At 43.0% G+C, this 14080-nt stretch overlaps 1 protein-coding gene across 4 annotated transcripts in view; it reads right to left on the bottom strand.

Moving 5' to 3' along the window:
• Nucleotides 1-14080, bottom strand: part of rint1 (RAD50 interactor 1) — a 28071-nt gene that overhangs the window by 920 nt on the left and 13071 nt on the right. For 2 of the 4 annotated variants that reach the window (XM_084910771.1, XM_084910770.1), the window contains exons 8-15: nucleotides 13583-13808; nucleotides 12302-12439; nucleotides 8848-8942; nucleotides 8166-8270; nucleotides 6246-6466; nucleotides 4799-4979; nucleotides 2194-2312; nucleotides 1626-1723 (exon numbers count right to left, since the gene is read on the bottom strand). In XM_084910771.1, the coding sequence (XP_084766897.1) occupies nucleotides 1626-1723; nucleotides 2194-2312; nucleotides 4799-4979; nucleotides 6246-6466; nucleotides 8166-8270; nucleotides 8848-8942; nucleotides 12302-12439; nucleotides 13583-13808 (1183 nt within the window). Of the gene's footprint in view, nucleotides 1-1323; nucleotides 1724-2193; nucleotides 2313-4798; nucleotides 4980-6245; nucleotides 6467-8165; nucleotides 8271-8847; nucleotides 8943-12301; nucleotides 12440-13582; nucleotides 13809-14080 lie in introns of those variants that run through there. The other 2 variants (XM_084910769.1, XM_084910772.1) reach the window with 1 other exon arrangement.

Below are 14080 nucleotides of genomic sequence, written 5' to 3'. Positions count from 1 at the left end.
AATAAAAATCCAAACGCTGATGGCCCCCTGGTGGGCCCCCTCAGCGTCTGTAATAACTGGCAGTGGGCTTGAGGTCACAATCAGATGTTGGGACACTTTCCTTCAGGATGTTTTGGTCGACGGCAGAATTCGTGGCTCCATTTCCCACAGAACAGCATCAGGCCATCACACTATCACCACCGTGTTTTACTGTTGGCATGATCTTCCTTTGCTGAAATGTTATTTTTACACCAGATGTAACAGGACACACCTTCCAAAAAGTTGAACTGTTGTCTGTCAGCCCACAGAGTATCTCGGGGGTCATCAGGATGACCTTTACGTTCCTGTTGCTCAGCAGTGGTTTTTATCTTGGGGCTCTGCCATGCAGGACACTTTGTCCAGTTTCTTATGATGGAGCCATGAACACTGACTTTAACTCAGCGGTCCCCAACCCCCGGGCCTCGGACCGGTACCGGTCCGTGAGTCATTTGGTACCGGGCCGCGAGAGTTGAGGCTCAGGTGTGAAATGTTTGGTTTTCAGGGTTTTTATCGGTTTTCAGCGTTATTTTGTTATCGTTTTGATTGTTAACTCTGTTTTCCTGGGTCTTTTCACGTGTGTTATGAATAAATCTTTTTTTCGGTATGGGTACTAGTTTTATTTTGTTGTATTTATCCGCGACACATTAAAGGCCGGTCCGTGAAAATATTGTCGGGCATAAACCGGTCCGTGGCGCAAAAAAGGTTGGAGACCGCTGCTTTAACTGAGGCCTGCAGTTCTGTGGATGTTGTTCTGGGGTGTTTTGTGATCTATTGGACGAGTTGTCGCTGTGCTCTTAGGCTCAGCAGCCACTCCTGGGAAGGTTTTTTCCATTCGCGGTGAATGACTCTCACTGTGGTTCGCTGGAGTCCCGAGATTTAGAAATGGATTTATAACTTTTTCCAGACGGCGAGATCTTGATTACTTGGTTTCTCATTTGTTCCTGATTTTCCTTCAATGACCGCATGATGTTTGGAGGATCCTTTGGTCTACTCCACTTTGTCAGGCAGGCTCTATTTAAATGATCTGCTGACTGAGAACAGGTGTGGGTGTGGTCAGGTGTGGGTGTGGTCAGGAGTGGGTGTGGTTAGAGAAACTGATCTCTGCTTTCCAAAGATGTGATACACCACAGTTGATTTATGTTACAAGAGGGAGCGACACAGATTTTTCTTTTCTTTAATAATAAACACCTTCATTTAGAAACTGCACTTTGTGTTTACTTGTGTTATGTTTGTCCAAAACAGTGTGTGTGTGTGTGTGTGTGCGCGCGCGCGTGTGCGTGTCTCTCACAAAAACAACAAAAGAACTGTTTTACACAACTTGGGTTTATTTATACAGTTGTTGTGTACTTGGGTCATCTCATGTCATAGCCATTAAATACCCCATGAAAGAACAGATGAAACGAATAATGAACTTACTGAACATCATATGACCAACTCTGAAAGCTACGAGGAACATAAATGCTAATGACCAAAAGAAAGAGTAAACTGTGCTAATCAGGAGGGATACCACGAGGTTCTCAGAGAGAGGAGAATCAACACGTCACACGGCGCCAAACAGAAAACACCGAGCTCGTTCAGCGCCGACTCGGGTGGAGGATCTCCCGTACCTGCACAGTCTCTGGTCATGTCAGACTCTTTTATGAGAGACCTCAGCAGAATAGCAGAGCCCACATTAAGGCACAAGATGATACATGCCTCCTTTACACTGCAGAAAGACAGAGCAGATGGACAAAATATATCATTTCAAATATGAGTAACACCTTTGACATGCGCTCTTAGGTCTCAGCAGTGTGACACTGCAGTGTGTCTGTGGGGGGCAGCAGCCCAAGCAGAGGTGCCCAGATCCCCCCACACCAGCTACGTTTGTCTACAGTCATTACTGGTTCCTGCTGTTGTGTTTGTTCTCTGTATTTTTGTAACAAATCTGGGATAAAGACGTATGTCTTGACCTGTTATATAATCTTGCATATATGTAATGTGATTTTGAACAGTTGTAAACTTCTGTATGACGCAGCCATCGTAACTGATAACTCAGTATCAGTTACAACGGCGTCCATTTACCGTAGTATTTGTTTCCTGAGCCTGTACTCTGTGGTACCCAGGGCTTCTTGTTCCCCTACCCCACCCTCACACACGCACACGTACACGCACACACACACACACACACGCACTTACTGCTTAAAGAAGTTCTCTGGTTTTTTGCAGTAGTGACCAAAGAGAGGAAACAGATTTCGGGTCATGTCAAACTGAAGCTGAGCCGCTCCACCATCACTGAAGTTGTTACAGAGGATCACCTGCCAGAGGAATATAAAGTTATACACTGAGACACGTTTTTAATACAACGGCATTTCTGTGACACACGATCAGCTGGTGAGATACGTTTGTGCTGGAAGCTCAATACTACAAAACTGACATAAGAAGAACATCAAGTGTACAGGGAGTGCAGAATTATTAGGCAAGTTGTATTTTTGAGGAATAATGTTATTATTGAACAACAACCATGTTCTCAATGAACCCACAAAACTCATTAATATCAAAGCTGAATGTTTTTGGAAGTAGTTTTTAGTTTGTTTTTAGTTTGAGCTATTTTAGGGGGATATCTGTGTGTGCAGGTGACTATTACTGTGCATAATTATTAGGCAACTTAACAAAAAACAAATATATACCCATTTCAATTATTTATTTTTACCAGTGAAACCAATATAACATCTCCACATTCACAAATATACATTTCTGACATTCAAAAACAAAACAAAAACAAATCAGCGACCAATATAGCCACCTTTCTTTGCAAGGACACTCAAAAGCTGCCATCCATGGATTCTGTCAGTGTTTTGATCTGTTCACCATCAACATTGCGTGCAGCAGCAACCACAGCCTCCCAGACACTGTTCAGAGAGGTGTACTGTTTTCCCTCCTTGTAAATCTCACATTTGATGATGGACCACAGGTTCTCAATGGGGTCCAGATCAGGTGAACAAGGAGGCCATGTCATTAGTTTTTCTTCTTTTATACCCTTTCTTGCCAGCCACGCTGTGGAGTACTTGGACGCGTGTGATGGAGCATTGTCCTGCATGAAAATCATGTTTTTCTTGAAGGATGCAGACTTCTTCCTGTACCACTGCTTGAAGAAGGTGTCTTCCAGAAACTGGCAGTAGGACTGGGAGTTGAGCTTGACTCCATCCTCAACCCGAAAAGGCCCCACAAGCTCATCTTTGATGATACCAGCCCAAACCAGTACTCCACCTCCACCTTGCTGGCGTCTGAGTCGGACTGGAGCTCTCTGCCCTTTACCAATCCAGCCACGGGCCCATCCATATGGCCCATCAAGACTCACTCTCATTTCATCAGTCCATAAAACCTTAGAAAAACCAGTCTTGAGATATTTCTTGGCCCAGTCTTGACGTTTCAGCTTGTGTGTCTTGTTCAGTGGTGGTCGTCTTTCAGCCTTTCTTACCTTGGCCATGTCTCTGAGTATTGCACACCTTGTGCTTTTGGGCACTCCAGTGATGTTGCAGCTCTGAAATATGGCCAAACTGGTGGCAAGTGGCATCTTGGCAGCTGCACGCTTGACTTTTCTCAGTTCATGGGCAGTTATTTTGCGCCTTGGTTTTTCCACACGCTTCTTGCGACCCTGTTGACTATTTTGAATGAAACGCTTGATTGTTCGATGATCACGCTTCAGAAGCTTTGCAATTTTGAGACTGCTGCATCCCTCTGCAAGATATCTCACTATTTTTGACTTTTCTGAGCCTGTCAAGTCCTTCTTTTGACCCATTTTGCCAAAGGAAAGGACGTTGCCTAATAATTATGCACACCTGATATAGGGTGTTGATGTCATTAGACCACACCCCTTCTCATTACAGAGATGCACATCACCTAATATGCTTAATTGGTAGTAGGCTTTCGAGCCTATACAGCTTGGAGTAAGACAACATGCATGAAGAGGATGAAGTGGACAAAATACTCATTTGCCTAATAATTCTGCACTCCCTGTATTTACTGTAAAGTCAAACTGAAAGGTTACATTTAGTTTGGTTTCAAAAATGTTTTTGTTTGTTGTTTTTATTTAGGAGCAAATGTCTGGACAGGGAACAACTTGGAGTATTCTACAGTCTTTTACAATGTAACTCTGTATCGTTCAGAGACGTCACTGCACGAAAGAAGTCCTGGACCAATTTCTTTCTCTTTAAATTTTTAACTGGCAAATTTTCAGAGATCTTTAAATGTGTTGGTCCCAAAAACAGACCAGAGCCAAGAAAGGGTGAACATTTAATATTTCATTGTTTTTGAAATATTCATGTTCAATGTGTGAAAAAATGGCCTGAAAGTGACTCAACAGAACATCTTTCAAAAATGTCAACATTCAACCGATATATTCAACACGCCGGCTTCATGGCAGGAATAGGTCAGTAGGTAGACTGGTCGCCCCATGATCAGAAGGTCGGGGGTTCGAACCCACCGAACAGCTACCCTGAGGTACCCCTGAGCGAGGTCCCTGCACACTGCTCCTGGGCGCCTGCTTAGTGACTGCCCACTGCTTCACTGAGTGAACGGGTCCCACGGGGATCAATAAAGTAAACATTACTCTTATGGTAGTTTTATTAAATATACCAATGCAAAGAGCAGCCTGCAGCGTTTGGTGGGAACCTTCAGCAGTTTTGACTCAGCTGCTCTTCCATCACACTTCCACACTGAGCAGACGTTTATTGTTTGCACGCTCTGACACAAATTAAGGACAATAACAGTGAGGTGGGTTTAGTGAGCACTGACTGCTTACATCTTGGTAGAGAAAGTTGTCGAGTCTTTCCGCCAGGCCCTGCCAGGCCAGGTGAAACAGAGAAAAGCCAAGCACCTGATGAAGGTTCAACAGTCTGTCCCTAACGCACAGCATCATGGGACATGCTGTACTGGACAGGGACATGGTGGACTGGTCTTGTTGTGACGGCAGGGACAACCACCTAAGTGAAGAACAGAGTAACAGCTAAAAACTTAATGAAACTCTGTAATGTGGGACTTTATTATATTTCTTAGTGGCTGAAAAAATATTAAAAGGACTCAAGAAATGATAATAAATAAAAATAATGATCAAAATAATGTGAAGTTTTTATTAGTGTTGTCCTGCAAAGCCCCACAGTGTAAATACAGCCAACACTGGCACAGGCCCGCGAGCATTTCAGGCTTTTAACTTTATACAACAACAACAGTAACTATTATTACTTTTCCTTCTGTCAGACATAAACATGTGTTATGTGGTTATTTACAAGCTCTTGTAAAGGTGGGGGGGAATATAACAGCCAGGTGAATATGCTGCGATGCTGGATGACACCACAAGGTGGCGCCTCCTTCTTTTGCAACACTGGAATGAGGCTCACCTGTTTCACTGTCAGATTTCGCGTAGTTCACCTGGTATTTCTGTTTTCTTGCTGACACATTCAGATCAAACTGAGGTTATTGTTATTTTGACCTAAAAATATTAGAAAAATAACCAGATGCTTACTCTTACTACTTATTACTTCCAGGCTGGACGACTGTAATTCATTATTATCAGGAAGTCCTAAAAACTCCCTGAAAAGCCTTCAGTTAATCCAAAATGCTGCAGCAAGAGTCCTGACAGGGACTAGAAAGAGAGCAGATTTCTCCTGTATTGGCTTCCCTTCATTGGCTCCCTGTTAACACAGTACCATAACACAGCAACAGAGCACTTCACTGTCAGATTGCTGGTCTACTCGTGGTTTCCAGGATATTTAAAAGTAGTATGAGAGGCAGCGCCTTCAGCTGTCAGGCTCGTCACCTTCAGTGATACTACGATATAAATTTTAAGCTTCATCGTACTGTTGTAGATCTACGTAGCAAGTTTCATTTGTTAAAAGCATTACAACTGATGTATGGAATTATATTAAATGACTTTTGACTGTTTGGAAGCAGAAGGACAAAGCGTCCTGCAGTTACTGTGAAACAACATAAGCCCTCGTTTAATGTATACATTTACGATTTGGAAAGCAAAGTTTCCCAAATTAACTCTAAACAGTAATTGTTTGAGACAAACTGTCGCTGGATTACTTTAATGCACAAAAATAAATCTTTAAACCAGGTTCTGGTTGTGAAGCCTCTGGACTGCTGTCCCGTTAATCTAAATCTACACAGATGTCTGAAAGCTAAAACTTGATTTTAAATTTTGTAAAACAATACAAAGACTTAGCCTGTCGTCAACAGGTAATTCTCACCTTTCTTGGCAATATGGTTTGGCTTTTTCTTTTATTTCTCTCATGAGAAAATCCAGCAGTCTTCCCAGCATATCTCCTTTTAAACGATCCAGCAATGCTAAGAGACCGTCAAACAGAGAGCCCTCGAGAGAAGCCAGACGACCCATCTCCATGATGCCCAGGCCTCCGGGTACAGCTTCTTCACCGAGTGAGACCGCTGTCTGCTGCAACTGTAGGAAAAACTGAAGAAAGGAAAAGAACCAGAATTATAAAATCATAAATATCACTCATTGGCTCACCTGCAACAGGTCAATGCAGCACGATCTTCTAAAGATTTACTTTTCGGGCATCCCTGCATGAATCACCACCTCATCACCGTGGAGGGATTTGTGTGTCCCAGTGATCACGGGACTATGTTGTCTGGAGAAATTTGCCTCTGGTAGGGTCTCCCATGGCAGATGGCCCCCACACCCAGGACCAAAAAGCAATTCACAGAACCCTCAAGTAGCAGAACAGTCCAGTGCACCCTACAGGAATGGGGTACCTGGGTCCTACCCTGGAGCCAAGCCCAGGACAGAGTCTCCAGGGCGAGGGCCACAATGGCCAAGGCTCGGCACCTTGACCAATGTGTCCCGGCCAGGCTCAGTCCTAAACAGCTGGGTCTGACGTGGCCACAGCTTTGCGCTGCACCCATAGAGACCTGGAGAATAAGATCAGTGACGATACACGTCCTCAGTTTGGGAGGCTGAGAGCAGGCTGACCATACACCTTTTGGTACCATGGAGGCTGTGAAACGCTCCATCTTACCTGAGAAGGTTGGTCCCACCGACATGAGCGTGGCACATCGGTGCAGATGAAGCTGAAACACCATCTAATGCTTGATCGCTGGGTGTTCGGTGAGCCCCAAAATCTCAGTCAGCAATCTCCAGGCCAGAGTGACCCTTGATGGTGAAAGGGCTTATCCCAGTAACGCCTCGGCTCCTTCATGCATGCCAGGACAGCGGACATGGGGAGGGGTGAGTTTCCCCGCCGATGGAGATGCCAGGCCGCGACACCTGAGCAGGAGGAATGTATCCTCCTCATTTTCATCTACAAGGATATCCATGTTAACACCCTTCTCTTCATCTTCTCCGTGCTTCTCGCCAAAGTTGAAGAGCTGGTTGAAGAGAGGAGGAAGGTGATCCTCTGGGGGGGACATGGTCCTCGGGGGACCCCAGCAAGCAGCAGCTGAGCTGGATTCGCCACTGGGCTTTGCTGCAGTGACGCGAAGGAAGGGATCGGCTTTGGGGTCACAGCCACTTGCAAATGCTCCCAGATTCTGCTGGGCATTACGTGGGCGTGCTTGCAGGAGTCGGGGTCTGCTTGCAATGCCTGTGCATGCTTGAAGCCCATTTAGGCAACGCAGAGGGGATGGGGGTCATAGCCGAGATGGTTAGTCTGCACCCAACTGGGCAAGGGCGAAACACGACACCCTTAACCTTACCCCACTGGGGATCATCTGAGAGGATCCAGCGGCTGTATGTACTAAACCTTCGCTTTGGCAGCTAGCAATAGCCACAAACACAAAACCAGAAGCTACTTGACGAGCTCGTTTTGTAACACGCAGATAGCAGTAACACAACACCCACTATTACAACAATATACCAGCTCGACGAAAAGATAATTACAGCATAACAGATGTTCTTGAGAACCAGAAAAACAAGTTCTACCTTAACGGCAGCATCATTGAACAGATTAAGTTGAACAGACTGAGGAGCTCATGGAAAAGAAAGCGAGGATGCCTGGTGTGGGGCCTGGGGCTCTTATAAGGGGGTCAAGGGGACCCTGTGTCCTGGAAGTGATTGGTCCATCTTGGACAGACAAGCTGGTAGTGACGCTTCCATGACTGGTCACTGCTGCTTATAGTGAGATACGGAGGAAGGTTTGAAAGAGAACACGCACCACATCGTTTCCCCAGTCTCCCAGTATGGTGGAAATGTAGTTGACAGCATTGAGGATGGCACAATAACGGACACCCAGTGGGCAGCGGGACTCCTCCTTCATCACCTAGAAGGGAAACGAACAGAAAAACATTTAAAAACTGACTGGAACTTAAAATAGTTTCTGAAATAGCCATAAAACCTTTCCCAGACTGATGAGGAGTGACAATACTACTGTGACCATAACACACCTAAATGCTCCAGACCGGGACTGCTTCTGCATTTAGGCTTAGATAATAAGATCAACAAAGAGGTAAACATTGTGTTTTTTAATGCCATTGGTTTGCAAAATGTTCTGGAATCCCTTTGCTGCCGTACGTTTTGCCCATCTGGTGCTTAAAGGGGTTAACAAAGACTATGAAACGCGTGCACATGATGGGTGCTCCAGAGCTGTGGTCACCTGGATGCAACTAAACTGGACTGCACTAAGGAAGGACGTGCCTGATAGACCAGCAGTGGATGGTAACCAGGTGCAGCAGACTTGAATGGACATCACACTTCATCCACTATGACTGTGAGTGATTATTGTCACTGGGTAAAAAGAGGATTTTGTTCACTGATTTGGAGCAGATGATGGAGAGCTAACCTAATTCCCTGATCTGCCATCTCATTTTTTCAGCTGCTGTTTTGAATCTGAATGTTACCTGAGTGAGTCGTATACGAAAGTCATCCACGAGTTCTTTCTGCAGCTCCAAAAATTTCAGTTGTGCAGAAGGACAAGGTAAGGTCCGGTACCGCTCTAAGTATGGAGGGACGACAGAAACAAAATGATTCAAAAATGTTTATATGCAGTAACAGGAAATAAGATATTTTATAAACTATTTTGTATCCCTCCCAAAAGCAGCTCGTATTGTTATTTTTTGATTCCTTCTTCACCTGATAAAGTTGATTTACCAATATAATCGTTTGCACCAGTATCACTGGTAAGAGTTTGATGCTACCACCATGCTTGACTCTTTATAAGTGGGCCGCACTTTCTATTACAGCTCTGTAATAAAGTGGTAATAGTACGGTAACAGGGGAAAGTTAGTACTATGCAAATAAATTAATAACCGCATAATATCCAGGTAATATCATGGTAGCAACAGTGGTTAAGGTTGATTAATATTACCCTGAAATTTATGCAATAGGATAATAAGAGCCCAAAAACTGGGACACAGCTGTGTAATAAAGGGGTAATAGTACAGTAACAAGAATAGAATAATGTGGTCATTAGAAATATGAAGGAACGAGAGCTGCAAAATGCAAAACTGCCTGTTTCTCTTTAATAACATGAATAAGCAGGTAACAAACTTTAAAAACAAACTGAAAGAATAGTAAAAACTACCACCTGTGGCAGTTTCTGTGTAATCAGCATGAATTTAATACCATGGTTATGATAGTTGAATAAAACAAGCATCGGGACGTCTGTCATGAACTGCAAACACTTATGTAAAATGTTAATAATGAAGTTTAAAAGAATAACACATATGAATACATTAGATACACACAGGAGAGTAGAGGACCCTCCCTCACAGCATAGTTTAGACATGGATGACAGCACAAGATATTTCAGGTAGGAAAGAAAGTGGAGCACAGTTTGAAAATGTCCGGTACACAGAAATAAGATGCCGTCCACGTTCTCCTGTCTGTCTGATTCAGGTTTGTGGGGGGAGCAACACCATCGTCCTGCACCACCTTCATCACTGATTGACCCCTAACCATGCAAAGATCCAGCCTCTCCTGCAGAAAGTAGCACCAAGCCGCCCATTTGCATTCTGCAAAATGTGAAGTTTTAAAAGAAAAACGATGTTAAAGAAAGCGTGATGTAAATGGCAGTTCTTTAAGCAACACCTTCACAGTTACAGACTGTCCTATTGAAAAAGTGCACCTTTATAATTTGTGTATAAAGTAAAATCATTAATTCATCTTTTCCCTTTTCTGCCCAAAACAACACTTTAGAATATTAAATGTCTATAATTAGAAATAAACTACTACAAATTCTACTGGGGATAGAGATCTATAGAGCTATATTCTCATTATACCAAACCTCGGACCACATTACCTAAACTGTTGAAAACTGGAGTGCTCAATGTTCAGGCGAACATGTCTTATTTGAAAGTACAACTAACCACATCTAGTTCTCTGCCCATAGTTATAATAATAATATTTTTACTTTTATGCTAACCTTAGTTTTTGGAACTACCCCTAGTATTATTACGTAAGCTAACATTAGCTACCAACCTGCTGTTAGCTACTCTGTCAGTAATAGTATAGTAATAATAATAATAATAGTATAAGTCAATAACTACAAGACATCCTAAATGTAACTTAAGGAATAAAAAAATAAGGTTACCTTACCTTACAGTCCGACATCAGCAGCTGAATGTGGGTTTGATTCCAAATGTATTGTTGTAATCCACTGGTCTATACAAACATGGATCTACGAGGCAAGTGAAAAGGAGGCAAATAGTGGCTAAGCTAGCAGTTGGCGCCAACTTCTTCTTCATCTTTATCTAAGGATAAAACAGCAAGTACAGACTCCCAGTAGGCAGCAGTCTGCCACCTATTCAATTCAATTCAATTTTATTTATACAGCACCAAATCACAACAACAGTCGCCTCAGGGCGCTTTATGTTGTACAGTAGATCGTACAATAATAGATTCAGGAAAACCCAACAATCATATGACCCCCTATGAGCAAGCACTTTGGCGACAGTGGGAAGGAAAAACTCCCTTTTAACAGGAAGAAACCTCCAGCAGAACCAGGCTCAGGGAGGGGCGGGGCCTGATCATTCTGGATTTAACAGGAAGCCAATGAAGGGAAGCCAATACAGGAAAAATCTGCTCTCTCTTTCTAGTCCCTGTCAGGACTCTTGCTGCAGCATTTTGGATTAGCTGAAGGCTTTTCAGGGAGTTTTTAGGACTTCCTGATAATAATGAATTACAGTCGTCCAGCCTGGAAGTAATAAATGCATGAACTAGTTTTTCAGCGTCACTCTGAGACAGGATATTTCTAACTTTAGAGATGTTGCACAAATGGAAGAAAGCAGTCTTACATATTTGTTTAATATGTGCGTTGAAGGACATGTCCTGGTCAAAAATGACTCCAAGGTTCCTCACAGCGTTACTGGAGGCCAAGGTAATGCCATCCAGAGTATGAATCTGGTTAGATACCATATTTCTAAGATCTTCAGGGCCGAGTACAATAACCTCAGTTTTATCTGAATTAAGAAGCAGAAAGTTAGCGGCCATCCAGGCCTTTATGTCTTTAAGACATTCCTGCAGTTTAACTCATTGGTGTGTGTTATCTGGCTTCATGGACAGATAGAGCTGGGTGTCATCTGCATAGCAGTGTAAATGTATGCTATGTCTTCTAATGATGCTGCCTAAGGGAAGCATGTATAATGTAAACAGAATTGGTCCTAGCACTGAACCCTGTGGAACGCCATAATTAACCTCAGTGTGTGAAGAGGACTCTCCATTTACATGCACAAACTGGAGTCTATTAGATAGATATGATACAAACCACTGCAGCTCTTTGCAGGCTGTTTGTATTTATGCTTATTACAAAGAACCTATTAGTGGTAATAACTTACCACACTAATAGAAAGTGCGACCTGTAAGTGTACTGAGATTGAAAACTCTCACATTTACTTCTCTAAACAAACAAACATAGTTCTTCCAGGTGCTACTGAAGCTCCTGTTTGTTAAATGAATGTTCAATTTCCAGCATGTCGTTTCTTCAGACTTCAACCATCCAATCAAATAAATGAGACCAAACGAGTCAACAGCAGAAAAAGTTGTTTGGCGTTGGCACAGAAGATTTGGCAAGTTTCTCATGGGTGCGACAAACATACTCTGCTACTCAACCCACAAACGCATTTTCACTACAACATGGCACCATTTAAAGAAAGATAAAACAGGCTTTCCAACGGCATAGAATTTATTTCCATAAAGCAGTTTACAACAAAGATCATTGACCAAACATCATTTCCTTACCTCACCTCTTGCTCTTTGGTGAAATGGTGTTATACATAAGTTAGAATATTATTAAACATAACACATAACAAAACAGCTCAAGCTAATCTAAAGCAGACAACGATACTCAAATCTTACCAGTAATAACCTGCAGCAGAGTCATGAAAGTCTCCGCACAGTCTGGAGCCTTCAGATCATCCATATCACTGATGTCTTTATACTGAGAGCTCCAGGCTCTTTCAGCCGAGAGCATGGCGTCCATCTTTTCCACTGCCACTGTATGTACAGAGAAAGATTTGTGTCAATCAGTTACCGATCAAACTTGGAGACGATGAGAATTCACTTGTATTGTATATGCAGGCTATAGTATGAAATGAAATCTTACAGCAACAGTAACAGCGAAGAACAGCCAAATGTAGTTTAAAAAAAAACAATCTGTCACATTATTCAGGATGATCTGGAAGGACTGCAGGGACATGCTACAATATAAGGTACTGTAAGGCAACGTTTGTGAGGCTATATGTGCGATCAGATCTTTACATGTGTGTCAGTCTCAGGGTCCACGGATTAGCCGCACTGCTGTCACTGAGTTCTGACCATTGAATAAAATATTTTGTGCAGCTGCTGACACAAAGCTGATTTTGTATTTTAGGCAGTACCACACCATCTGACTTCAACAAAGTGGTCCAGGACGTCCTGTTGCCTAAACGCGCTCCTGAGTGTTTTTGCTGTTATAATGACATTTAGTCTAAGGCCGTGTTAAAGAATAACCAAACACGTCACTGCAACTGATGCTAGGACTTAATGCAAATCCTCCAAAAGAGTGAATCGACTTCTCTGGAGTGGATCATGTAGCATTGCTAAGTCTTTGCTGTAACATTAACAGTAATTTTGAGAAACTGCTTTATAACCTAGTGTCACTGGGAAACAGTGAGTCTACTACTGTTAGAAACTTCAACCTGCATGACCGTCATTACGCCGTCGATGAGCAGCATTAATGTTTCATCAATCTCAGTAAGATCTCAGCAATATTAGACCGTGTCCTTCATGTTTGACTGCAAACCAAACACATGGTCCAAACTGCTTCAGGATGAAGACTTAACAGCATCACAGTGAGATTTGTTTCGCATATTGACCAAAGAGCTCACGGTGTCCTGAGCTGTCAAAGAGGTGAATGATGCAAGAACGTTACCTCCTCTGTGACAGACTCATTTATATGGTGTGTGACACGTATACTTGGGGTTAGCAAAGCAGTCACTTTCCACTGATTGGAGTGATGTAGTAGGTGGAGCTCATTCAAACAAAATCTGAGTTTAGCTCATTTAATATTGAAATAACAGAATAACAAATGAGACCAAGGAAAACGTGGTGCAGATCTTATTTGGAGTAGCAAAGACCAAATCGTCCTTAAAAACTCACTCTTCTTTTCCATAGTGAGCCACTTCTGAAGGACCGCATCCTCGAGAAGGAGGTGAAGCACACCAGGCAGCTCTGCTGGGTAGGAATGGTTGCTTCTCAGCTCCTTCTCAAATTGCAGCACCTCCTCCACCAAGTGACAGAAGAGGACATCATCATACAGCAGCTTAGAAGCATCACTGGCCACTTTCTCTTGGACTAGAGACAACAGGCCTCGACACAACTCCACCTACACGAACACAAATGTACTGCTCAGTTTCAGGAAACAACGAGTTTGCATGAGGCTTCCCTGTAAGCCACTCAGCAGAGGGTGGGAAAAACATTGTAGTGCTCTTGTACAATAATAAGTTGTAATAAATATTAAATCTGCCTCTGAGGTTTGACGTCATTAGTCTTCTCTGTGGCGTCGCTGAAATAGAAACTGCCCAAACTGCCCTGAACTCCAAATGTTTACTGTGTTACAGTTTAATGAGCCGTGAAAAACAGCTTGTTTTAATCTTA

Source organism: Perissodus microlepis, chromosome 17 (genome assembly GCF_051167445.1).
Source record: "Perissodus microlepis isolate ML-2025 ecotype Zambia chromosome 17, ASM5116744v1, whole genome shotgun sequence".
Taxonomy (NCBI): domain Eukaryota; kingdom Metazoa; phylum Chordata; class Actinopteri; order Cichliformes; family Cichlidae; genus Perissodus; species Perissodus microlepis.
The sequence above is the reverse complement of the archived record's forward strand: the minus strand, read 5'-3'. Positions and strand labels throughout refer to the sequence as shown.